This window comes from Salvelinus alpinus, chromosome 10 (assembly GCF_045679555.1).
Source record: "Salvelinus alpinus chromosome 10, SLU_Salpinus.1, whole genome shotgun sequence".
Lineage (NCBI taxonomy): Eukaryota > Metazoa > Chordata > Actinopteri > Salmoniformes > Salmonidae > Salvelinus > Salvelinus alpinus.
Window position 1 is genome coordinate 27,019,842 of NC_092095.1, and position 26,755 is coordinate 27,046,596.

General features: G+C 42.5%; 1 protein-coding gene across 3 annotated transcripts in view; it reads left to right on the plus strand.

Annotated features, from left to right (window-relative positions):
* The first annotated feature begins 351 nt into the window (after positions 1 to 351).
* Positions 352 to 26,755, plus strand: part of LOC139531820 (TGF-beta receptor type-1-like) — a 63,671-nt gene continuing 37,267 nt past the window's right edge. For 2 of the 3 annotated variants that reach the window (XM_071328691.1, XM_071328693.1), the window contains exon 1: positions 352 to 543. In XM_071328691.1, the coding sequence (XP_071184792.1) occupies positions 474 to 543 (70 nt within the window). In that variant the 5' untranslated portion in view covers positions 352 to 473. The remainder of the gene's footprint in view (positions 544 to 26,755) is intronic. The other variant, XM_071328692.1, reaches the window with a different exon arrangement.

The following is a 26,755-nucleotide window of genomic DNA, read 5'->3' on the forward strand; positions in this document are numbered from 1 at the left end:
TTATCCAAATGTCATAGTATTTTTTTTAATGAACAACATGGTTTTCATGAGTGGATTACCAAGTCAGTGTTTCAGTTCTAAGTCTTGGCCACATCCCTGTCTATTCATGACATGTTCATGCCTGCTCAAATTGACACAAAAAGCCTGCTTTATGCCTGGTTTAGTCATTTTAATTTCACCATAAGTGCTTTTTGCCTATGAAGACAAGCAAGTTGTAAAACTTGATGCGAGAGGCTTGTATAAACTACACCGTATCGGTTCATTTAAATAGTTTGAAATTATTTCATAAAACACCGTCGCAAATAAAATATTAAATGGAGAATTCTGTGAATCGTCAGTAAATGTTTACCATCCGCACGAGAAGGCTTGCATGGTCTGGGCGTGGTGTGGTAGCGGTCCCGGCCAATCAGACAGTTTTTTCTCAACCATGGACAGAAGTTGAGACAGGCAGTCTGGAGTAAATCTGAACCACGATGGATGCAACAACCCGTTGTCTCGTGTTAATAGTCCTGTTCTTTGGGACTAGGATTCAAGAAAATTATGGTAAGTGAGCGAGGCTATGCCCTGACAGCTATTTATTTCCTCCAATATGTTCTGGCCACGAAGTTTGATTTCGGGGCTTCCGTTGTTGCTCTTTGTTTCAAGAAGTGCCAGCCTAAAGACTCTTTTCAAAGATGGCGCAGGTCAAAGCAAGCTGCGCTGTCAGTGGAATGTTTATTGTTTAGGGAATGTCTGCGGGGGGAAAAAAGAGCGAGCGAAATTAGCTAAAAGTCTCATGCACCTCTAAGGGCTTCGGCTTTAGTCCAGGAACAAAGCAGGATACACTCCGGTCAAGTCATTTGCAACCTGCTGTGTTCGAGCTTTGACTGATTTATGTAGTATACCTCATTTGAGAAAATACAAAGTTGGCATCCTGCACAGCTGTTTGTGTTATCGTCCTTAATCGTTCATTTCTCGTGCTGGACACGGACGGAGGAGTGGACTGCGCGCTGAAGAAAGCCATGGCCTGGACAGTCCTGCCATGAGGCTATGTTTTGCATATGTGTCCGTGTAGCTAAATAGTCGCAGCTACTACGTTAGCTAACTTAGCTGTTTATTTTGAGGGAGAATTGACGTTAGATATCTACAAATACCTGTTCAGTCAACAGAGAAGAGATGGATTTTGTTTAATTTGATACCTAGCTATAGTAACGTTATAGCTTTCCAGTTGGTTATAAATCCATCTATTTAGCTAGTCTTTTATTGTTGCTACAGTATGCATTCGCAAGTTACTCATGTTTTTCTTGTAAAACAGCTACGGTTTCAAAGGTGTTGACAGTTAAGTTAAAGCAAGCTAGCTGACGCTAGTGACCGATCAAAGGGCTGTTTAAAGTCATGCTCATTTTTTACAAACTTGTCTGTGCTCTGGTGAGCTTTGCTGAGAGCTGAACTGGCAACATTAACGTTACTGGGACACCCCCCAAGATAGCCAATATAAGGTAACCGTAGTTGACCAAATATGTGTAACAGCTAATCTATTTAATTTTTCTGATCAGTTTTATGAATTTTGCTTGAAATTCTAGACAAGCTAAGCAACAACTATAGCTAGTGTGCTGGGCAGCTGTCTTGCAACATTTGCCGACCATTTGAACATCGCGAGTTAACTCACAATAACAAAGACTTGATCCCCCCCCCCCCCCCCTTCTATGCTTTCTATATACCTAATGTCGATTATTGTACATTTCTTTGCGGCTATATGGCTGACAGTGTGCATTCACACTTGACACGGTTCCTTCATCCTAAATGTCCTTTTTGATGCTTTGTTGAAAAATAACTGTTATTTGTATTAAAGTCAACCTGTGATTACCACAAACGTACTTATTTATATATTTTTTTTTTACACGAATATAGAATAATTCTGCTGCTTCGGAACCTCACGATATTCCTTTGTGTGACATTCCTTTGTGTGGATAGAGGGAGAGTCGATGCAAGCATGAATACATCTCAGCTCACAGTGGTTGTATCTTGATAATGTAAAGAGAACCATTGAGGCAAAAGGTTCCCGATACGTTTATCCTGTGTCCTTAAATAACGTTATTAATACTCAATTGAAATGTTGCCCTGCAGAGGATCTGTCTCTCTTTTTGATATACCATTAACATGCTCTGGTGACATGGGAGCTGAAACGAGGCAGGATAATTTGCATCAGAATGTAATGAAATCAATAACCTTGATGCATATAATCCCATGACTAAAGGAGCTGACCACTTACTCGAATTGAAGGCGCTGGACTTCTGTTCGCTTTTCTACACCCATAAGAAGCTTAGCATTAGGCTATCTGTGCATTTCGTGGGAGTGTTTTTGTGTAAGATAGGGGATGAATCCTCAGTTCCCCACCCCAGAATATTTGATGCCGTCACCGCTGTCATCAATAATTCACAGCTTCAAGACAGACCAGATATGAAATAGTTCATGTAAATACACTGACTAAAATTGTACATGTCCTTACTTCGGCTTGTAGAGGATAGTAGCCTAGTGCTCATCATACATGCTGTCGGTAACATGTATGACACACAGAGGGCAGACAATAATCGATCAATTGTCAATTAGATTGGTCCTCCTACCCATGCTGTTTACATCATGGGACCTCTCTAAACTCAGTACAACATCACCTTTATTTTAGCTATATTGGATGGGACATTAGTCACAAGCAGTTCATTTCACATCATCTGTGGAGACAGCTGGTGTTTGACCTTTGCGTCCTTCGGTGACCTTTTGAAAACCTCATTACTGTCCAGCACAGAGCTCCCGTGGTGCTCAACACGCTCACAGAATTCTGTGTGCCGGAGCCCCCTTTTCCATTTTGGATCTGCATAAAACTTGCATTGCTTTCTCCCTGCAGACTGTGCAAGGAAACAGCACATTTTTGTCTGGGAAATAAAAAGATGTGCAGCTTAGTTTAAGTGACATCTCTGGGGTGCCTTTTCTGAAAATAAAACCGCATCAAAAGCTCTAACTGCCAGTGTTACCATGTCGACGTGGCATCAGAATATCAAGTGGGGGATCAACTCCAGTCATATCATACAGTCATATCATAACCTTTTTCTCCTGGAGCAACCCTTTCCCTCTTCTCTATGGATGATTATAAGCCCCACAAACTGAGCTCTCCCTGCTAGTCAAAGAGGGGTGTTTGTTACGGTGAATACAGTAACGCTACCTTTTAGGCAGAGGAATCTGAAGCATCCGAGTGACCCCAAACTGCCTGTTGTCCTGGCTTAAGGGACCACAACTAATATGAGAAGTTGTATTTTTGCCAGCTGTGATTGGATTCACGGGCAGTGACGCATTCAAACGGCCCGCTTTCGGTGGCATCAAGAATTCTGCGGGGATTGTAGCTTTTTAAAGAACTGGGAGACAGACCTATTATGTGCTGGGCTTTTGGTTTTGTTGTTTTTCTGCTCTTATCCCTCCAATTGCCTGTGTTTAGGCTTACAGGTTTTGAATAAATGTTGAGAGAGCTGTGAGCATTCTTTCTCAGTTAAAAGGCTCTAGCAATTCTGCCAGGAAGGAAGTACATTGATCATTCTCCTCACACAAATACAGAAAAACTGAATAATGGCTTTTCCATTGGAAATAGTTTAGGCCTACCTGTTTTTGCAATCTCTATTAATCGGTCGCTGCCTTTCTCTCCTCCAATTGCTCTACAGACACTTGTATCAAGCAGCTGTATGCATTGCTTTTATGTCATTATCCTTTTTATCTGGAGAATATTTTAGAAGCAATTTTGGCTAAGTGGCTTTCTCAAGGGCAGAAAAGCACCCCCCCCCCCCCCCCCCCCAGTATGAACTGCGTGCACCTATCTAGCCCATAAAACTCCTGCCCATCATGGAGGAATGGCATGCCATGCACTGCACTCATCCACACAGCCTGAACTACTTTCCTGCTTTGAGGAGACGTATGTGTGTGCTTGGAAGAGACGTCAGAGGAGCAGTTGGTCCCTCAATGAGACTACTGGAGTTGGCCATCTCTTCAATCCTCTCAATCACCTCAGCTGGCGCACGGTTTGAATAGCCTACCTGCTATGAACTCACTTTTTTAAACTGATGGAGAGCTCCATTTGAGTAAAGGTATAGTCTACAGCCCCTTGAATCAGTGCTTTTGAACACTCCCTGACAAGATTACGAGATGATTAATGGCCTCCCGCCCTGGATTAAAACCAACGGGAACGGTCAACGGTGTACATAACCACATGGTACAGTAGCTCCACGGCACTGAGTAGTAGTTCAATGTTTATCATATTCATCTGCCTCACCTGCCTTGTCTCACCACCTAGCAGTATTGTAGCAGAATTATTTTGTTTAGGGTTTCTTCAACTTTTGTCAGTCTGTGTGTTTCTGCCCTGCAGTAACCTCAGTGTGGAGGCTCCAGCTCCACAGGAGAATGTGTGTCCAGTTTTCTTGTCGTTTCAAAAACAAGTATATTACTAGTAAGATGTAAATGGGTATATTGCTTCATTTCATTTTTGTTACCTGTTTATTTTAACCAATGTATGTTTAAAATAAATAATTGATCCAATTTATTATTATAGATCAGGGCTCTACGCTGACATTTTTTACAAGGAGTACATTATGTGCTCCTAAGTAGAATTGTAGAAGCATACAAATACATTTAGGAGAACAATGACTAAAATGTCATGAATAATTGTTTTTGGGAGTGATCCATGCTCAATCAAGCACAGTTATTAGGTAAGTCAAACATTTTCAGCCGGCACTTTAAGGCGGGCTTCTTTCATTCAGGCCCCACTTCCAGGATTGGGGAACATCCAACCCTGCTAATGGCTGAATTTGGAGCTCTTTGAGCTGGCTGCAGCAAACTGAAAAAGTGCGCTCTCAGGCCTGCCTCGCTGCAGCAACAGAAGGGCAGGATTACGACTCCTCCCTGTGCCTCCAAGGCGGCTTGGTTCGCTGGGTATTTATAAAGAACACTCAGTCATGTGCTCTGACACACCAGCAATTAGTACAGCCTCCGGCAAAGAGAGGGGCAAAAAAGTTAGCACTTCAGCATTGACTGGTACTCGCTGTGCGACTCTTATTGCTCCTTTCCTGTCTGAAGTCTAATTAACACGTCAGGATAGTGGCAAACAACAGCAGAAATGCCATGGGCAGGCCAGGCATACACAAACAGACTTTTCAAACGGCTGTGAAGAAGCCTTGCAGGCTTGCATATATATCTTGAACACTGTTGTAGGCTATTGTACAAGATATGGTCTCCCACAAACCCATTGCAGTATTGATAGTTGAAAAGTAGGCCTTTCTTACACACTGTTCGGATGAATAAGTGTTCATCCATTTTATGCAGCAATTGTGCTTTTTAAACACACGTAAAACATCGTCCGATCTCTTAATGAAACTAGATAATTGTGTATTTTTCTGTCACGTTATGGTTGCGATTTAAAGCCTTTAAGCTCCATGCTCAGACTTGTACCCCATACCTGCAAGTTGTAAAATGTCACCAATTTGAGTAAACCGCAGCAGCAACAAACCCATCTAATCCAGAGCTCTTTTTTTAAATTCAAGGCCAATTGTTTTTTTTCTTATTCATTATGCAGATCCTACTACCTTGAGGTATTTTGTGGGCTCTTTTGAGAAAACATCCGTTGCTAACCGACTGTCACATCCCAGTTAGTCAGTGGAGCATCTGAGCTGTTGGAGCTGAAGGTCTCTGCCGAACAGCTGGCATCAACGGGAGACGTTTTCTCTTAAATCAACCTGATGCATATTCATTAGAGTGCTCGTTCAGCCATCCCCATGTTTATATTGAATGTCTGCTCACTGGGAATTGGCCGTTAACTGTATTTAAACTCACTGCTCCCTTCGATGCACCTGTGAACGACATTGGCCTTTTTTATTTTTACTTTCTGTTCGGACCTACTAAGAGTTCTTAGGAAACTATGCAGTATTTTGTGTTTTTATATATTATTTCTTACGTTGTTACCCCAGGAAATCTTAAGTCTTAATACATACAGCAGAGAAGAACTATTGGATATAAGAGCAACGTCAACTTACCAACATTACGACAAGGAATACGACTTTCCCGAAGCGGATCCTCTGTTCGGACCACCACCCAGGACAATGTAGCTAATTGCAGTAGGCGATCCATTACAACTACGCCGCAGATGAAGTGGCCACCTGGCCAGGCTCCATAGACGTGCACACCGCTCCCAAGTATACTACTAGCCAATGTCCAGTCTTTTGACAACAAGGTAGACAATTTGAGCAAGGGTTGCCTTCCAGAGAGACATCAGAGATTGTAACATTCTCTGTTTCATAGAAACATGGCTCTCTCGGGATATGTTGTCAGAATCAGGTCAGCCACCGGGCTTCTCCATGCATCGACCCAACAGAGATAAACACCTCTCTGGGAAGGGGAAGGGTGGGGGTGTATGCTTTATGATTAATGACTAATGGTGTAATCAGAACAACATAAAGGAATTCAAGTCCTTCTGCTCACCCAATCTAGAATTCCTTACAATCAAGTGCCGGCAATTTTACCTACCAAGAGAATTCTCGTCAGTCACAGCTGTGTACATTCCCCCTCAAGCTGACACCAAGACGGCCATCAAAGAACTTCACTGGACTATATGCAAAGTGGAAACCATACATCCTGAGGCTGCATTTATTGTAGCTGGGGATTTTAACAAAGCAAATTTGAGAAGAAGTCTACCTAAATTCTTCCAGCTTGTTGATTGCGCTACGCGCATGCACAATACCCTCGACCACTGCTACTCTAACTTCTACGATGCATACAAAGCCCTCCCCCGCCCTCCCTTCGGCAAATCCGACCACGACGCCATCTTGCTCCTTCCGTCTTATAGGCAGAAACTCTACAGGATGTACCAGTGACAAGAACCATTCAATGCTGTTCCGACCAATCGGAAGCCACACATCAAGATTGTTTTGATCACGCGGACAGGAATATATGTTCCGGTCAGCCTCAGAGAACAACATCTACGTATACGCTGACTCTGTGAGTGTGTTTTATAAAGAAGTGCATTGGAGATGTTGTACCCACTGACTATTAAAACCCACCCTAATCAGAAACTGTGGATGGATGGTGACATTTGCGCAAAACTGAAAGCGCGATCCACCGCATTTAACCATGGATAGAGGTCTGGGAATATGTCTGAATATAAACAGTTAGATATTCCCTCCAAGGCAATCAAACAAGCGATATTCCAGTACAGAGACGAGGTGGAGTCGCAATTCAACGGCTCAGACATAAGACTTATGTGGCAGGGTCTACAGGAAATCACGGACTACAAAAATAACTATGTCACGGACACCGACGTCACGCTTCCAGACAAACTAAACACCTTCTTTGCCCGCTTTAAGGATAATACAGTGCCACCGTCACGGCCAGCTAACAAGGACTGCGTCCCCCTCCTTCTCCGTGGCTGACGTGAGTAAATCATTTAAACGTGTTAACCCTCGCAAGGCTGCTGGCCCAAGATGGCATCCCTAGCCAGGTCCTCAATGCATGCGCAGACCAGCTGGCTGGTGTGTTTACGGACATATTCAATTGCTCCCTATCTGTTGTCCCCACATGCTTCAAGATGGCTGCCATTGTTCCTGTACCCAAGAAGGCAAAGATAACTGAACTAAATGACTACTGCCCCGTAGAACTCACCTCTGTCATCATGATGTGCTTTGAGAGACTAGTCAAGGATCATATCACCTCCACCTTACCGGCCACCCTAGACCCACTTCAGTTTGCATACCACCCCAACAGGTCCACAGATGACGTAATCACTATCACACTGCCCTATCCCATCTGGACAAAGTCCTATCCTTTGTCAGAATGCTGTTCATTGACTACAGCTCAGCATTCAACACCATAGTACCCTCCAAGCTCATCATCAAGCTGGAGGCCCTGGGTCTCAACCCCGCCCTGTGCAATTGGGTCCTGGGCTTTCTGACGGACCGTCCCCAGGTGGTGAAGGTAGGAAACAACATCCCCACTTCGCTGACCCTCAACACTGGGGCCCCACAAAAGTGCGTGCTCAGCCCCCTCCTGTACTCCCTGTTCACCCACGACTACGTGGCCATGCACGCCTCCAACTCAATCAAGTTTGCAGACGACACCACAGTAGTGGGCTTGATTACAAACAACGATGAGACTGCACTCACCTCCCTGTAGGCTAAGGAGATGATTGTGGACATCAGGAAACAGCAGAGAAAGCACCCTCCTATCCACATCGAAGGGACAGCAGTGGAGAATGTGTAAAGTTAAAAGTTCCTCGGCGTACACATCAGACAAACGGAAATGGTCCACTCACACAGACAGTGTGGTGAAGAAGGCGCAACAGCGCCTCCTCAACCTCAGGAGGCTGAAGAAATTTGTCTTGTCACCAAAAACCCTGACAAACTTTTACAGATGCACCATCGAGAGCATCCTGTCAGGCTGTATCACAGCCTGGTACGGCAACTGCACTGCCCTCAACCGCAAGGCTCTCCAGAGGGTGGTGCGTTCTGCACAACGCAACACCTGGGGAAAACTACCTACCTCCATGACACCCTATGTCACAGGAAGGCCAAAAAGATCATCAAGGACATCAACCACCCGAGCCACTGCCTGTTCACACTGCTACCATCCAGAAGGCGAGGTCAGTACATGTGCGTAAAGCTGGAACCGAGAGACAGAAGCTGTTTTTCAATCTCAAGGCCATCAGATTGCTAAACAGCAATCACTCACTCAGAGAGGCTGCTCCCTACATTGAGACCCAATCACTGGCCACTTTAATAAATTGATCTCTAGTCACTTTATACAATGCACTCTAAATAATGCCACATTAATGATGTTTACATATCTTACAGTATATACATGTGATATGAGTAATGTATTTTATACCATCTATTGCACCTTGCCTATGCTGCTCGGCCATCGCTCATCCATATACATACTTGTACATATTCTCGTTCACCCCTTTAGATTTGTGTGTATTCGGTAGTTGTTGGGAAATTGTTAGATATTACTGCACTGTCGGAACTAGAAGCACAAGCATTTCGCTACACTTGCAATAACATCTGCTAACCTTGTGTATGTGACAAATACAATTTGATTTGATATTAGTAAATTATCATATAGCCCCTTTGTTGTGACCCGTAGGTCTAATTGAGAGAACTAACGGATGTGCTTAAATGCTCCCTTTTGCTTCCAGTTCCTTTTTGAGAGTCCTAAACCCTAAGCTTGTGCTTTGTTTCTGCTTATGCAGCCAGACACAGCTGTGTTTTTGTCCGTGAGGCTGCAGAGGGAGGTTCTGGGCTGTGTGGGGATGGTCTGAGAGGACGGTCCACCTCACCCATCCCCCACATCTGTCTGGACAAAAGCCCTGCCATAATGGAGGTGATGGAGATGGGGCTGGGGATCGGGGCAGGCTGTGACCTATGGAAATGACTCTGGGGAGCCGTGTTCGCTGAATAAGGGGAAAGAACAAACTGGCTGATTTTTAAGTAGATGAGTGGGGGCAGGGGTGTGTGTGTGTTTGTTTTTTGTGTGTACTTTTGCCAGATGCGTGTGTGCACCCTTTACTCCATGTGATACCTACATGCTGTGCCACACCACTTTTCAAGGTAACTCTGTACTGGAAGCCAGCAGGGGTACAGGGAATGCAGTTGCCAGGAAACTGGAGTAATTAATTTGATTGCGCATGAAGGTGAGCACGAGCTGGAATGAGGGGTTGCATTGATGATAGACCCACGTGACTTCGCGCCACACCCCTCCTCCTCACCCTCTGCCACTCCTCTTCACCTGGCCTAGGGAATGTGTTGATACTGATTATTATCTATCCTTTTGGATAGTCACTTTACCCTGACCATATGTACATATCTACCTCAATTACCTCGTACCACTGCACATCAACTCGGTGCTGGTACCCCGTGTATTTATCGTTATCCATTGTGTTTTTTCAAATTATTTTTCAAATTTTCTCTGCATTGTTGGGGAGGAACTGTAAGTAAGCATTTCACTGTTACTCTACACCTGTTGTTTATGAAGCATGTGACAAATACAATTTTGATTTGAGCTGGGCTACCCCAAGGCTGGTTGGGTGGGGCAAAGCACACAGACTACCCCAGCCACAAGCTAAGCTCTGTGTGTGTGTTTTGTTTTTTAAGGAACAGCAGCAACTAAGACAATTTACGTAGTGCAGAGAGACGGCCGGGCATTTGTGTGCTTGAGTCCGTTTCTGCTGTTACATGGACTCTACAGTGATGAAACTTTGTTGCTCCTTGCTGAATCAAGCAAAGTGTTTTAGAAATCAAGTCTTTGGTTGCCTAGGCAACACTACCCTCCCTGCAGCAGCACATGGAGTTAGGTGAGGAGAATATATATGTATAACAATTTTTTTTCTATTTTTTTCGGTGACCTCGGGCATTTGGCTGACGATTAACTTGAATATATGGAACTACATTTGTGCAAAGACTATACGTTTGCTGCTGTTTTAACCCACGCCATTACACCAGGGAGAGTAATTAGTGTAGCCTAATTATTTATTTGAAGGAGGAAGTTAAGGGCGCCCTAAAACCAAACTCGTTGCGCTTCCCTCCTTACAATACGATGACTGCAGGGGGGACAGTCCAGTATTCCAAATGCATATGGGCTACTTGACTTTGCTTTGCACACAGTAAGAATTGTTCAAATGGTCTTTTACAGGAGATGCGTTTAAGCATCACCTGTAGACACTTCAAAATCCAATGGCGTTAGTATAGGAACATTTTATTCAAGCATCTAGTGCCAAGTGCTTTTGCTATGGTTCCGCCACAAAATATAGCCTAGTTGCTTTGTGGTGAAATGACCGGCTCCTTTCTCACCGGCATGTAGAAGACATATGTATTTCAAAGTGCTTAAGGTTTGTGAGCTCAAAAGGCCAGCGCTTCAGTTCCGTTTGATTGGAGCTTAATCTCCCATGCAAAGAAACTCTTCTGCCTGTAATCTTCTCTTTTAAAAACATTTTTTTTAGGTCTCTAAACATTGCTGAATCTCCTTGTAGTTATGACACTCATTAGCAGGAGAGAATTCTCAGCCCCAGGCGAAAAATGTTTCAAGAATAGTGAGCTGAAGTAAAGTAGGCTATGCATAACTTCAGTGTTTATCCTGATAGGCAGATCTGTTCTGGGTGCTCTCCGCAGCAGAGGGCCATTGTCCAGGTTGGTCGGAGCTAGGGCTGTTGCGGTGACAGTCATGACCGCAGTAAAATTCTACGTGACCGTTGAGTCACAATAATCTCCTTTATATGCACTCCGGACATGCTTTGGTAGTACCCAACTTGCTAATGACCTTCAGGTCCTAATGGCCTGGTACTCATTATTGTCCCTCTAACCACTCTGACATCAATGCAAATGCAATTGAAAATCGAATCAAACTCTTATCATCAAAATAGTATCGTGCTTTTAAAACTCACCTCACTGTGATGATCAGGTTGAAGAAAGAAGTTCAACAACAGGTTGAAACTGAGTGTAAAACATGGTCTTGTGGATGTTGTTTCAAAGTCTAACACAACAAAGTGGACAGTGCTTTCCAAGGGGATGATTAATTCAAAACAGCCATATGCATGTTCTAGCTTGTACTCATAGGCTTCTAAGACAAGTTTTTATTTTATATTTATCATTCTCAACTAAAGTTGCCTAATAACTCTAAATCTAGCGTATATGACCTGTTTTAAAATGATCCCTTTTACGCTCAACATATCCACTTCATATGTGCGCACGCTCGGTCCGGAATTGGAAAGATATCCTTTTTTATTTGATTCAGCTAAATTTAATGCTATTCTTCTTACTATGTAATGTACAGTAGGCCAACTGATATTATGTTTTTCTGAAAAAATAAATTGTGTCATAATGTTTCTTTAGACCTGACATGCAGCTTGTATGCCTGGAGATGCTAAACTTGTTTATTAATTAATGTATTTTGCACGACAATAACCGTCTTGACTGCCACAGCCCTAGTCGGAGCCGATGACGCAGAAAGCTGTCAGTGGATTGTCAAGAGAACCCTGGGGGGAAAAAAAGGGCATTAGTACAAGAACCCCAGTAATTACAAGCTAGGCTGACTTGAAGAGAATTTCCTAAGAGAGTTAAAGCCACAATCTGGAAGATGGGCTGCATGTCATTAGTGGACCATCGACAAAAATGTAACCAGTGACATCCCATGACATGTTCACATTCCAATAGCTCTTGATTTGCATGATATACTGCATCTGTCAATAAATAATATTCCATCATGACCTTTTTCTACATGAGTTCTCGAATTTGTTTAGTCTCATGACAGTAAATCTTACTGCCCTTTAATGACTGAAGGAAACGCTGACGAACTGCTTTGCAATTTGCTGGTAAAGTCAAAATCTGCCTTTTTATACAATGGTCACCAAAGACCCACCATTTTATGCTAGCAAACATACAAAAACTCTCATCTCCTCTGCTCTCTTTCTCTCTTTGCTGCTGCATACCCATTGAACTGGCCCCTCTGCTGTTGAGTGCAAGATAATTAAATTACTTCATTAGAGGTCTCAGAAGATGTGAAATTCAATTGCCATTGATTTCTGAAATATGAAGCGGTTGTCTTTTGACTCGCTTTTTGCTGTGCACCGTGTATTAGATTAAACTTTCTACTGTCCTTTTCATTTGAAGTCTCTCTGGGGGCTCGTCGGTGCAGCAGGCACTTGAAGCCTGGTCTTGGCAAACTCCCCTCCCCCTAATACTGTTAAAAAATAGCTTATTTAGTCGTAATCAGATTGTGCTAGGCCTATATGGAATTAAGTTAATTGGAGGCGTTGAAGGACTTCAATGACTCCTCATGATAAGGCTCTCCAAAATGGCAGTGTAATTTGCAAAGGTCTTTGTTGCAAAAATGTATTGGGGGGGTTCTTGATGACCGCATATTTCATTCAGAAATATGTTGCGGCGCCCTCCGAAACAAGTTAACCCTCCGCTGACGAGCAAGGACCCTTATCAGTGGGAAATAGGATCAACTTGGCACATTCTCAACTTTATCTGGAATTTATGATTTGTTGGTTATTTGAATCAGCTGTGTAGTGTAGAGGTCGACCGATTATGATTTTTCAACACCGATACCGATTTATTAGAGGACCAATAACGCCGATACCGATTAATCGGGCAACTTTTTTTTAATTTTTAATTTTTTATATATATATTTTTATTATTATTATTTTTATATATATATATTTTTTTATTATTATTTTTTTTATTTTTTTTTATTTTTTTGTAATAATGACAATTACAACAATACTGAATGAACAATTATTTCAACTTAATATAATACATCAATAAAATCAATTTAGCCTCAAATAAATAATGAAACATGTTCAATTTGGTTTAAATAATGCAAAAACAAAGTTTTGGAGAAGAAAGTAAAAGTGCAATATGTGCCATGTAAGAAAGCTAACGTTTAAGTTCCTTGCTCAGAACATGGGAACATATGAAAGCTGGTGGTTCCTTTTAACATGAGTCTTCAATATTCCCAGATAAGAAGTTTTAGGTTGTAGATTATTATAGGAATGATAGGACTATTTCTCTCTCTATACCATTTGTATTTCATTAACCTTTGACTATTGGATGTTCTTATAGGCACTTTAGTATTGCCAGTGTAACAGTATAGCTTCTGTCCCTCTCTTCGCTCCTACCTGGGCTCGAACCAGGAACACATCGACAACAGCCACCCTCGAAGCAGCGTTACCCATGCAGAGCAAGGGGAACAACCACTCCAAGTCTCAGAGCGAGTGACGTTTGAAACGCTATTAGCGCGCACCCCGCTAACTAGCGAGCCATTTCACATCGGTTACACGAGCCTAATCTCGGGAGTTGATAGGCTTGAAGTCATAAACAGCTCAATGCTTGACGCACAATGAAGAGCTGCTGGCAAAACGCACGAAAGTGCTGTTTGAATGAATGCTTACGAGCCTGCTGCTGCCTACCACCGCTCAGTCAGACTGCTCTATCAAATCATAGACTTAATTATAACATAACACACAGAAATACGAGCCTTTGGTCATTAATATGGTATAATACGGAAACTATCATCTCGAAAACAAGACGTTTATTCTTTCTGTGAAATACGGAACAGTTCCGTATTTTATCTGTAAGGGGTGGCATCCATTAGTCTAAATATTCCTGTTACATTGCACAACCTTCAATGTTATGTCATAATTACGTAAAATTCTGGCAAATTAGGCGGCCCAAACTGTTGCATATACACTGACTCTGCGTGCAATGAACGCAAGAGAAGTGACACAGTTTCACCTGGTTAATATTGCCTGCTAACCTGGATTTCTTTAAGAAAGGCATTGATGTTCGTGGTTAGGTACACATTGGAGCAACGATACGCACCGCATTGATTATTTGCAACGCAGGACACGCTAGATAAACTAGTAATATCCTCAACCATGTGTAGTTAACTAGTGATTATGATTGGTTGATATTATTTTTATTTTTTTATAAGATAAGTTTAATGCTAGCTAGCAACTACCTTGGCTTACTGCATTCACGTAACAGGCAGTCTCCTCGTGGAGTGCAATGAGAGGCAGGTGGTTAGAGCGTTGGACTAGTTAACTGTAAGGTTGCAAGATTGAATCCCCCTCGCTGACAAGGTGAAAATCTGTCGTTCTGCCCCTGAACGAGGCAGTTAACCCACCGTTCCTAGACCGTCATTGAAAATAAGAATGTGTTCTTAACTTCTCTGTGCTACGGATCCCTTTTACGGGATCATTTTCCTAAACAACCGCTGAATTGCAGTGCGCAAAATATTGCTAACATTTTTTAGAATCATGCAATCACAAGTGAAATATACCAAAACACAGTTTAGCTTGTTGTTAATCCACCTATCGTGTCAGATTTTGAAAATATGCTTTACAGCGAAAGCAACCCAAGCGTTTGTGAGTTTATCAATCACTAGACAAAACAGTAAGAACAGCTAGCCTCAAATTAGCTTGGTCACGAAAGTCAGAAAAGCAATAAAATGAATCGCTTACCTTTGATAATCTTCGGATGTTTGCACTCACGAGACTCCCAGTTACACAACAAATGTTATTTTTGTAAGATAAATATTACTTTTATAACAAAAAAACGCCATTTGGGTTGCGCGTTATGTTCAGAAAACCAAAGCCTCGTTCCGTTCGCCGAAAATTCCAAAAAGTATCCGTAATGGTCGTAGAAACATGTCAAATGTTTTTTATAATCAATCCTCAGGTTGTTTTTAACAAACATAATCGATAATATTTCGACCGTAACCTATTCAATAAGAGAGAAAAAGAAAATGGAGAGCTACCTCTCTCGCGCGCAGGAACTAATCAGAGGACACCTGACTAGTTTTGAAAAATCTCGCTAATTTTTCAAAATAAAAGCCTGAAACTATGTCTAAAGCCTGGTCACAGCCTGAGGAAGCCATTGGAAAAGGAATCTGGTTGATACCCCTTTAAATGGAAGAAAGACGGGCCAGGAAACACAGATCTTTATTTTTAAATCACTTCCGGGTTAGATTTTCTCAGGTTTTCGCCTGCAGAATCAGTTTTGTTATACTCACAGAGAATATTTTGACCGTTTTGGAAACTGTGGAGTGTTTTCTATCCTAATCTGTAAATTATATGCATATTCTATGATCTGGACCTGAGAAATAGTCAGTTTACCTTGGGAACGTTATTTAAAAATAAATAAATCTGACCCCTAGCGTGACTTGCCTAGTTAAATAAAGGTGTAAAATTTTTGCAAAATCGGTGTCCAAAAATACCGATTTCCGATTGTTATGAAAACTTGAAATCGTCCCTAATTAATCGGCCATTCCGATTAATCGGTCGACCTCTAGTGTAGTGCTAGGGCAAAAACTAGGGATGCACCGATTTTATATTTTTGGCCGATTCCGATATTTGTCTTGCCAAAAAAATACATATATATTTTTTTTTTGAGAATTCTAGTACAGTTAAATAGTTAACACACACACATGGACGTAGCGGTCTAAGGCACTGCATCTCCGTGCAAGAAACATCACTACAGTCCCTGGTTCGAATCCAGGCTGTATTGCATCCGGCCGTGATTGGGAGTCTCATAGGGCGGCACACAATTGGCCCAGCATCGTCCAGGTTTGGCAGGGGTAGGCGGTCATTGCCAATAAGAATTTGTTCTTAATGGACTTGCCTAGTTAAATAGAGGTTACACACACACCACACTGACCAAAAAGTTATTTTGTTGGCATTTACGTATGTCCCCATTACCAGTAAAACATAATTAAAACATATCTTTCACTTACTTGCTGTACTGTTTCGTTCAGTCGTTTCATTCTCAACCAGGATTTCATCATACATGTCAATCAGGGAAGTTTCTGGTCTCTCTGTCTGTGGCCTCTTCCTCGGTGCGCACTGTCATTGTGTCAGTGTCCATCTTTTCCATGTAACCCTGTGTCTTGTCTGCATCGAAGTAGAGGTCCTTGTACCTAGCATCAAGCATTCTGGCGACACAGTAAAGAGGCTCAGAGAGAATGCCACCAAATCGCTTGTTCACAGCCTTGAATACTTTTGTAAGTTTTAACCCCACGGTCTGTGTTGTCAGTTTTGTTGAGCAGTCGTTTCAATGCCAGAGGGTATCACGTCTGCTGCAGACGCAGTTGATTAGCTTATTTCTCGAGTCAGTTGTTCGAATGGAGCTAGGAGTGTGTTTTATGTTTCAAACATGTTCTCAAATGCCATTGAAATGACAGCAGCGGTATGAGAACCAGCACATTCTTGAGCATGCAATACGGCTTTCCTCAGTACAAAATCCTCGTCGACCCACTGTGCTGTCAGACTCCGCATGCTCATGGGGCTGACATCGCTGGTCCAAATGTCAGTCGTGAATCTAATAGCAGTGACGCTCATAGATGTACGTTTCAACAATACTGTGTAGCTCCGGTAGGGAAACATCTGAAAAATGGTATGTACCGGGGCCCAACCAGTCGGCGAAAGCCAACATCATCCACGACAGAGGCCGGTTGATTGTCAAGGGCAATGAATTCCATTATCTTGCCGTTAATGGATTTCGCCTTTGTTGTCTCACTGAAATGTTCTTACTCTTTAAAATGACTGCTCGACTTGGAACTTGTTTAGTTGTTGGAAGTGTGCGCTTAGTATTTTTCAGCTTTTGTTCTGTGTAGAGCTGTAGTTTGTGACGTCATTACATCATCTACTTACATTACATAGGTATGCATGTCAGCTTTGACATCGGATTTGCACATCAGCGTTAAACTAGACATCGGGCCAATGTTGGCATTTTTTAGCTAATATCGTCCGATTCCGATATGCTCACTGATATACTCACTGATATATCGTGCATTCCTAGCAAAAACCAAAACTTACACTCCTTGGGATCCTGAGGACCGAGTTTGGGAAACCCTGTAGAATATTATTTTATTTCATTCCATTGTTTTTGGGGTTGGCCATTTGTCAGTTGCTGGCTACCTATCAGCCGTGTTGCTGTTCCTTGCGGGTAAGATGTCTTTCACCAGCCATATTGGCAAGCAGTGGTGGAAAAAGTACCCAGCTATCATACTTGAGTAAAAGTAAAGATACCTTAATAGAAAATGACTCAAGTAAAAGTCACCCAGTAAAATTCTTCTTGAATAAAAGTATTTGGTTTAAAATATACTTAACTATCAAAAGTAAAGTATACATTTCAAATTCCTTATATTAAGCAAACAAGATGGCACCATTTTCTTGTTTTTTAAATTTACAGATAGGCACAGGCACACTCCAACATTCAGACATCATTTACAAATGAAGCATGTGTGTTTAGTGAATCTGCCAGATCAGAGGCAGTAGGGATGACCAGGGATGTTTGGCTGATAAGTGCGTGAATTTGACTATTTTCCTGTCCTGCTAAGCATTCAAAATGTAGCGTACTTTTGGGTGTCAAGGAAAAGGTATAAAGTAAAAAGTACAATATTTTCTTAAGGAATGTAGTGAAGTAAAAGTAGTCAAATATATCCCCCTAAAAGTGACTTAACTAAAAATACTTTAAAGTACTACTTAAGTACTTTATACCACTGTTGCCGGGTGGTCAGGGCATTTCACTCATTTGTGATCAAAAATAGTCAAGTATGATCTCATTTATAGCTAAATAAATGCTGCAGTATTTCTGACATTTTGTTTCATAGCTGGTAAACTATTTGCACAAAGTCAAAGAACTACGAATCCTATATAGCCTATCTGTGGCTGGTAGATATATTACATCTACATGCCACAGTGGTTGGTTGACCAAAAAGTTAGTTTTAGACCCTGTTGGAGGCCCACTTGTTGCTGCGTGATGACCACTGTGCCCTTTTGGATGTTCATGTCATCTGTCCACTTTATTTGGGCGGTGGCGTTCGGCACTCTGTAGACTTCTCACTTTGCTGACCCCTGTCCAAAAATAGTCTCTTGGCTTTGGGGCTCAGGCAGCAGTCCTCCACAAAACCATTTTGGCTGTATCCAGCCACTGTCTCTTTCTGGGTCAAGGCCAGCATGCCTTATCCTTAAGTCTCTTACACAGTCCACCTGCCTATGGTCTGGTTCAGTCGCCTTAGTGGGTTTAAGGCATGGGGGATGACTGTTGTTCCCTCTACCAAGTAGTTAACAGAGTTGAGACAGTGGGCCAGCTCCCTCTCGAAGTGTATGCTGCTGATACATCAGGTTTCTTCTCCACCCAGGACCAGAGGCTGTCTCCTCTCTTGGGAAAGTAGAAGTGAGCAAATCTACATTTCCACTAGACAAAATATCCTCTGCTGAAACCATCAATAAGAGATTAGATGTGACGTGCCTTGGCCGGTACACAGTGTCCCTGATCTCGAAAGCAGGCTATGGGCTGAATCGTAAAGCAACGCGCCATCACGCCCCAATGGGTACTCCACTGTTACTACTCCAGCCTAGCTCACCTAGAGAATCCATGAAACACCTAGCGAATGTGGTTGTGTTAAAACCCCCACTGTTTTAACACATTTTGTTCTGTAGGTTGTTATTGAGACCACACAAGCCATGTTTTTTTATTTGTAATATATTAGGATCCCCATTAGCCAACATCAGTGACGACAGCTAGTCTTACTGGGATACATGTTGGCAGTCCTCGCCTTCATTTAATCCCATATAGGAACACTCATCAGTATGCATGGTCAGGTGCAGCATTGCTGGTCAGGATCTTTTGCATACAGAGCTTCTAGTCTGTACCCTCGGTGCCTGGCTGTTATGTGTGCTAAGTCCATGTCTAATCAACATGCAGTCCAGGGAGAATGGAGGGGCAGCGGAGTGGGGGGGGATGGTGGAGCTGTATGGATCCACTGTTCCTGGCCTGCTGCCAACAGGTCATTTTTAACAGCAGTCTGTTAAAACAAGGGGACCTTTCTAAAAAGGGGGAGGAAGGGGTAGAATGCTCAGGTCTACCCTGAATTTCAAACCTGTCTGGAATCCATTTAAGTGCACTAGTGACAATCCGGCTAGTGAGTCTACATGCAGGGTGGCTGGCCACTCCTCTGTACTATATTGTACAAGTCCTGAGCTTAGTCATGCGGTGCTCTCATGCTATGCAGCATGTTTCTGCCATCAGCACATTCACACTTAGCAGTTATCTTTTGGTTGGTACTTTAGACAAGGGGTTGTCAGACTGATGTAATATATTCATTGATTTTGTCGGTTAGTAGGGTGAATTACTCATCAGCCCAGATGTGAGTGGTAATGCCCAAGCTGTCTGCTTGCTGCTGCCTCAGGTAATGATTAGCAGCGCTTGTCTTTTAACCGGCGGTTCCTGAAGGCGGGTTAATGCGCCATGGGAGACGGAACGAAGGGGGGGAAAACAAGGAAGGACGTACCTTCTCTACTTTCTACTGATCGGCCATCATCTGTTTCTCACTGTTCTGCTGGCTCATTTGCATATTGTTTTGATGCACTAGATGCACACGCTGCTGCCACTGACAAAATTGTTTAACCAATTGGAATGGGATATTAAATCCTGGCCTCGGTGCAATTGTAAATGCGTCGGAACTCTCGATGCAGATTACACAATTCATTTCATGCCCCCTGCTCAAGTATTGACTCGAGCGCCCGTGCTGTCGCTAGATCTAGCCTATTTGTTCACACCTCTTGCTTCTGTTTCTCTGTTACAAGAGGGAGGGGGGATTTTTAGCCCCCTAACTGCTTACTGACAGCTATGCATTGTTCGTGCGTTGCCAGGTAACGGCATGCATGTGGATAGTCTTGTGTTTAATAGATTAAAGGCTGTGGCTCGGCTCTCTGGGCACTAGGTGCTGGTCTAGTGTGTGTGTGGAGTAACGTGGCGGGGCGACACAGGCCAGGGCAGCCTCGCTCCAGACCTCAGCCTCCCTGCTTGCTTCTTTCTCTCCTCCCCTTGAGTTAGGATGGAGTCCGATGACTGAAAACGCCCTTCTCTTCTCCTCAAGTCCTGCCCCCCCCCCCCTTGTCGTCTGTGCCCCAACCCCGTGCCAGAAAGCATTCTCTTGGCACCGCCTCTATGCTAGCAGGGGTTCAGTGACGGAACGTGTATTTACATATTTACACTCTTCTGGCCTCTCCCTCTCTCGCTCTTGCGTTCTTGTTCTCTCGCTCTTCTCTCCTTCACTCCCTAGCTCAGCCAATCAGGTGGATTGTCCAGAGGCCCTCTTCCAACTCCCCTTTGTCGCTCTGGAACTGGTGTGTGTTGTGTTCTGTACCGCTGACCTCTCCTCTCCCCCTTTTCTCCTCCACATTGAGGTTCTGTCCGTTTGCCTCTCCCCCGCTTCCCCCCTCTTCTCTCTCATTCCCTTCTGGGTCAGTGAGCGCCGGATGAGATGTCCCTCATTCCTCACACAGCATTGTTGGTTCCCTTCCCTTGTCCTAGTCCAAGCCAGGACAGCTGAGTGAAAGAGCCATCTCATCCCTCTTCAATGTAGGCTGCTAGCCCCCCCCCCCCCCCCCTCCTGCTGGAACTGTCCCCCTGGCCTCAGCACAAACAGGCCTGTGTGTTAGTTTTTACACCACCTTCTTGTTCCCTTGTAGGGACTGGAAGGCCACTGCCGCTCACTCTTATTAGCTGGAAGAGAGAGTTTAGTTCTGACGATACATGTTTAGATCATCATCAAAGGAGCTTGTTTGATGCTGATGGCATTGACCATGTGTTGGCTCATTGCCTCTGGTCACTACAAATGGCATATATATATATATAAAGGAAAATTGCATATTTTCTCTCTAACCTTTTTTTCCCTCCCATTTTTTGGTATTCACTGGGATTTGACACAGCCTAACCGTTGTGGAGAATGGTTTGTGGTTTTTGTGGAGCATATCCTTAATGTTTGATCTGAGTTGTCTAGTTGTTGACTGTGACTAGTCCCTACAGTAGCTAGCCTGCATGTTGTAACCCTGTTCTCTAGTACCGCTGAACATGCTGCCTGGTCCATGAGCGAAGCTGCCTGGTCCATGGGTTACTGGAGGCCTCAGAGCACAGAGCAAGGCCCACTAACAAACATGTGACTTGCCACTGCCCGACACACAGCCAAAAGAGAGCGAGAGAATGTAGAGGGGGATGGAGAAAGGAGGAGAGGAGGATATCAGTTGGCATCATTCAGGGTCTACTATGCTCTAGGGGAGTTAGAGCTCTCGAGTAACCGTGTCAGTGCAGCCAAGGACTCACTAGTTGTGCTGCCTAAGTCTAGGGGCCTTCAAAGTATTCACACCTCTTGAATTATTCCACATTTTGTTTTACAGCCTGAATGACAAATGTGTGTGTGTATGTATGTATGTATATATACAGTGGGGCAAAAAAGTATTTAGTCAGCCACCAATTGTGCAAGTTCTCCCACTTAAAAAGATGAGAGAGGCCTGTAATTTTCATCATAGGTACACTTCAACTATGACAGACAAAATGAGAATTTTTTTTCCAGAAAATCACATTGTAGAATTTTTTACTTCTACCGCGTCAGAAACCCGGATCCGGGAGCACCCCCCACCCCCCCCACCAGTAAAAAAGCTGAATAGCATAGCTAGCATAGCGTCACAAGTAAATAGTAGCATCTAAATATCATTCAATCACAAGTCCAAGATACCAGATGAAAGATCCACTTCTTGTGAATCCAGCAATCATTTCTGATTTTTAAAATGTTTTACAGGGAAGACACAATATGTAAATCTATTAGCTAACCACGTTAGCAAAAGACACCATTTTTCTTTGTCCACCATTTTTTCTCTCCACCAGTAGCTATCACCAATTCGGCCAAATAAAGATATTGATAGCCACTAACCAAGAAAAAACCTCATCAGATGACAGTCTGATAACATATTTATTGTATAGGATAGTTTTTGTTAGAAAAATTTGCATATTTCAGGTAGAAATCATAGTTTACAATTGCACCCACCATCACAACTCGACTAGAATAAATACAGAGAGCAACGTGTATTACCAATTTACTCATCATAAAACATTTCATAAAAATAGACAAAGCATAGCAATGGAAAGACACAGATCTTGTGAATTCAGACAATATTTCAGATTTTCTAAGCGTTTTACAGCAAAAACACAATAAATCGTTATATTAGCATACCACATGTGCAAACGTTACCCCAGCATGAATTCAAGGCAACGGGAGCGATAACGTTATGATCACCAAAATATATAAATTTTTTCACTAACCTTCTCAGAATTCTTCCGATGACACTCCTGTAACATCATATTACAACATACATATAGAGTTTGTTTGACAATGTGCATATTTAGCCACAAAAAAACGTGGTTATACAATGAGAATAGTAGCAAAACTGGCCTGAAAATGTCGGGCGCTATCTTTGAGAGTGATCTAGTCTAATCGATAGCTAATCATAAACTTGACAAAAAAATACAGGGTTGACAGGAATCGAAAGACAAATTAGTTCTTAATGCAATCGCTGACTTACATTTCTAAAATTATCCTTACTGTGCAATACCGGGTCCGCCAAAGCGAAGCTACACATAACAAAATGGCGATATATGCGTTTAAAATTATTCAACAGAACAGCGATTTATCATCATAAATAGTTCTTACTGTGAGCTGTTCTTCCATCAGAATCTTGGGCAATGTATCCTTTCTCCGGTCTAATCGTCTTTTGGTCGAAAGATGTCCTCTTGTCCCGTCGAAATGGCCAATAACGTTCGGTATGTACAGGAAACGTGCCCAGCTCATGGAAGGGCGTCACAAATAAATGCCTCAAAATCGCACTAAACGGATATAAATTGCTATAAAACGGTTTAAATTAACTACCTTATGATGTTTTTAACACCTATAACAAGTAAAAACATGACCGGCGATATATTACTGGCTAAACCAAGGCTTGGAAAGGGGTCGGTCCGACGCCCTTCATGCGTCCAGCGCAGGATCCAAAAGAAAGCTACTTCCGGTCTTTTGTGTTTTATACGGGCCCTGATTGCGCAATCGACTCCATTCAAATTGTCACCACTTACTGACATCTAGAGGAAGGTGTAGGCAGTGTTTGTATCCTCATAGCATTCACAGGAACATTAAAACTGACCTGGGACCAGAGGCCAAGATTTCTGAAATCTCACTCCCTGTCAGGAAAAGTGCTGTAGATAGAGTTCTGTTCCACTCAGAGACATAATTCCAACGGTTGTAGAAACTAGAGAGTGTTTTCTATCCAATAATAACAATAATATGCATATTGTACGAGCAAGAATTGACTACTAGGCAGTTTAATTTGGCAATGTCAAAAAAATAAAAGTGCTAACAGCACCCCCTATTGTTAATGAATTTATTTGCAAATTATGGTGGAAAATAAGTATTTGGGCAATAACAAAAGTTTATCTCAATACTTTGTTATATACCCTTTGTTGGCAATGACAGAGGTCAAATGTTTTCTGTAAGTCTTCACAAGGTTTTCACACACTGTTGCTGGTATTTTGGCCCATTCCTCCATGCAGATCTCCTCTAGAGCAGTGATGTTTTGGGGCTGTTGCTGGGCAACACGGACTTTCAACTCCCTCCAAAGATTTTCTATGGGGTTGAGATCTGGAGACTGGCTAGGCCACTCCAGGACCTTGAAATGCTTCTTACGAAGCCACTCCTTCGTTGCCCGGGCGGTGTGTTTGGGATCATTGTCATGCTGAAAGACCCAGTCACGTTTCATCTTCAATGCCCTTGCTGATGGAAGGAGGTTTTCACTCAAAATCTCACGATACATGGCCCCATTCATTCTGTCCTTTACACGGATCAGTCGTCCTGGTCCCTTTGCAGAAAAACAGCCCCAAAGCATGATGTTTTCACCCCCATGCTTCACAGTAGGTATGGTGTTCTTTGGATGCAACTCAGCATTCTTTGTCCTCCAAACACGACGAGTTGAGTTTTTACCAAAACGTTATATTTTGGTTTCATCTGACCAAATGATATTCTCCCAATCTTCTTCTGGATCATCCAAATGCACTCTAGCAAACTTCAGACGGGCCTGGACATGTACTGGCTTAAGCAGGGGGACACGTCTGGCACTGCAGGATTTGAGTCCCTGGCGGCGTAGTGTGTTACGGATGGTAGGCTTTGTTACTTTGGTCCCAGCTCTCTGCAGGTCATTCACTAGGTCCCCCCGTGTGGTTCTGGGATTTTTGCTCACCGTTCTTGTGATCATTTTGACCCCACGGGGTGAGATCTTGCGTGGAGCCCCAGATCGAGGGAGATTATCAGTGGTCTTGTATGTCTTCCATTTCCTAATAATTGCTCCCACAGTTGATTTCTTCAAACCAAGCTGCTTACCTATTGCAGATTCAGTCTTCCCAGCCTGGTGCAGGTCTACAATTTTGTTTCTGGTGTCCTTTGACAGCTCTTTGGTCTTGGCCATAGTGGAGTGTGACTGTTTGAGGTTGTGGACAGGTGTCTTTTATACTGATAACAAGTTCAAACAGGTGCCATTAATACAGGTAACGAGTGGAGGACAGAGGAGCCTCTTAAAGAAGAAGTTACAGGTCTGTGAGAGCCAGAAATCTTGCTTGTTTGTAGGTGACCAAATACTTATTTTCCACCATAATTTGCAAATAAATTCATAAAAAATCCTACAATGTGATTTTCTGGATTTTTTTCCTAATTTTGTCTGTCATAGTTGAAGTGTACCTATGATGAAAATTACAGGCCTTTCTCATCTTTTTAAGTGGGAGAACTTGCATAATTGGTGGCTGACTAAATACTTTTTTGCCCCACTGTGTGTGTGTGTGTGTGTGTGTGTGTGTGTATATATATATATATATATATATATATATATATATATATATATATATATATATATATATATATATATATATATATATATTAAAACTCTAATTAAAGCATTAAAACTCATATATATATATATATATATGATATCTGTCTACACATAATGATAAAGTGAAAACTTGTCTTTAGAAAGTTTAGCTAATTTATTTGAAATTAAATTCAGAAATGCACTACATGACAAAGTATGTGGACACCTGCTCGTCGAAAATCTTTCCAAAATCATGAGCATTAATATGGAGTTGGTTGCCCGTTTGCTGCTATAACAGCCTCCACTCTTCTGGGAAGGCTTTCCACTAGATGTTGGAACATTGCTGCAGGGACTTACTTCCATTCAGCCACGAACATTAGTAAGGTTGGGCACTGATGTTGGGCTATTAGGCCTGGCTCGCAGTCAGCATTCCAATTCATCTCAATGGTGTTAGATGGGGTTGAGGTCAGGGTTCTATGCAGGTCAGTCAAGTTCTTCCACACCGATCTCGACAAACCGTTTCCGTATGGACTTTGCTTTGTGCACGGGGGCATTGTCATGCTGAAACAGGAAAGGGCCTTCCCCAAACTGTTGCCACAAAGTTGGAAGCACAGAATCGTCTAGAATGTCACTGTATGCTGTAGCTTTAAGATTTCCCTTCAATGGAATTAAGGGGCCTAGCCCGAACCATGAAAAACTGGATGCATGTTTTGGAATATTTGTATTCTGTACAGGCTTCCTTCTTTTCACTCTCCCATTTTAGGTTAGTATTGTGGAGTAACTACAATGTTGATTCATCCTCAGTTTTCTCCTATCACGGCCATTAACTTCTACCGAGTCAGAAACCCGGATCCGGGAGCACCCCCCACCCCCCACCAGTAAAAAAGCTGAATAGCATAGCTAGCATAGCGTCACAAGTAAATAGTAGCATCTAAATATCATTCAATCACAAGTCCAAGATACCAGATGAAAGATCCACTTCTTGTGAATCCAGCAATCATTTCTGATTTTTAAAATGTTTTACAGGGAAGACACAATATGTAAATCTATTAGCTAACCACGTTAGCAAAAGACACCATTTTTCTTTGTCCACCATTTTTTCTCTCCACCAGTAGCTATCACCAATTCGGCCAAATAAAGATATTGATAGCCACTAACCAAGAAAAAACCTCATCAGATGACAGTCTGATAACATATTTATTGTATAGGATAGTTTTTGTTAGAAAAATGTGCATATTTCAGGTAGAAATCATAGTTTACAATTGCACCCACCATCACAACTCGACTAGAATAAGTACAGAGAGCAACGTGTATTACCAATTTACTCATCATAAAACATTTCATAAAAATAGACAAAGCATAGCAATGGAAAGACAGATGTTGTGAATTCAGACAATATTTCAGATTTTCTAAGCGTTTTACAGCGAAAACACAATAAATCGTTATATTAGCATACCACATGTGCAAACGTTACCCCAGCATGAATCCAAGGCAAGGGGAGCGATAACGTTA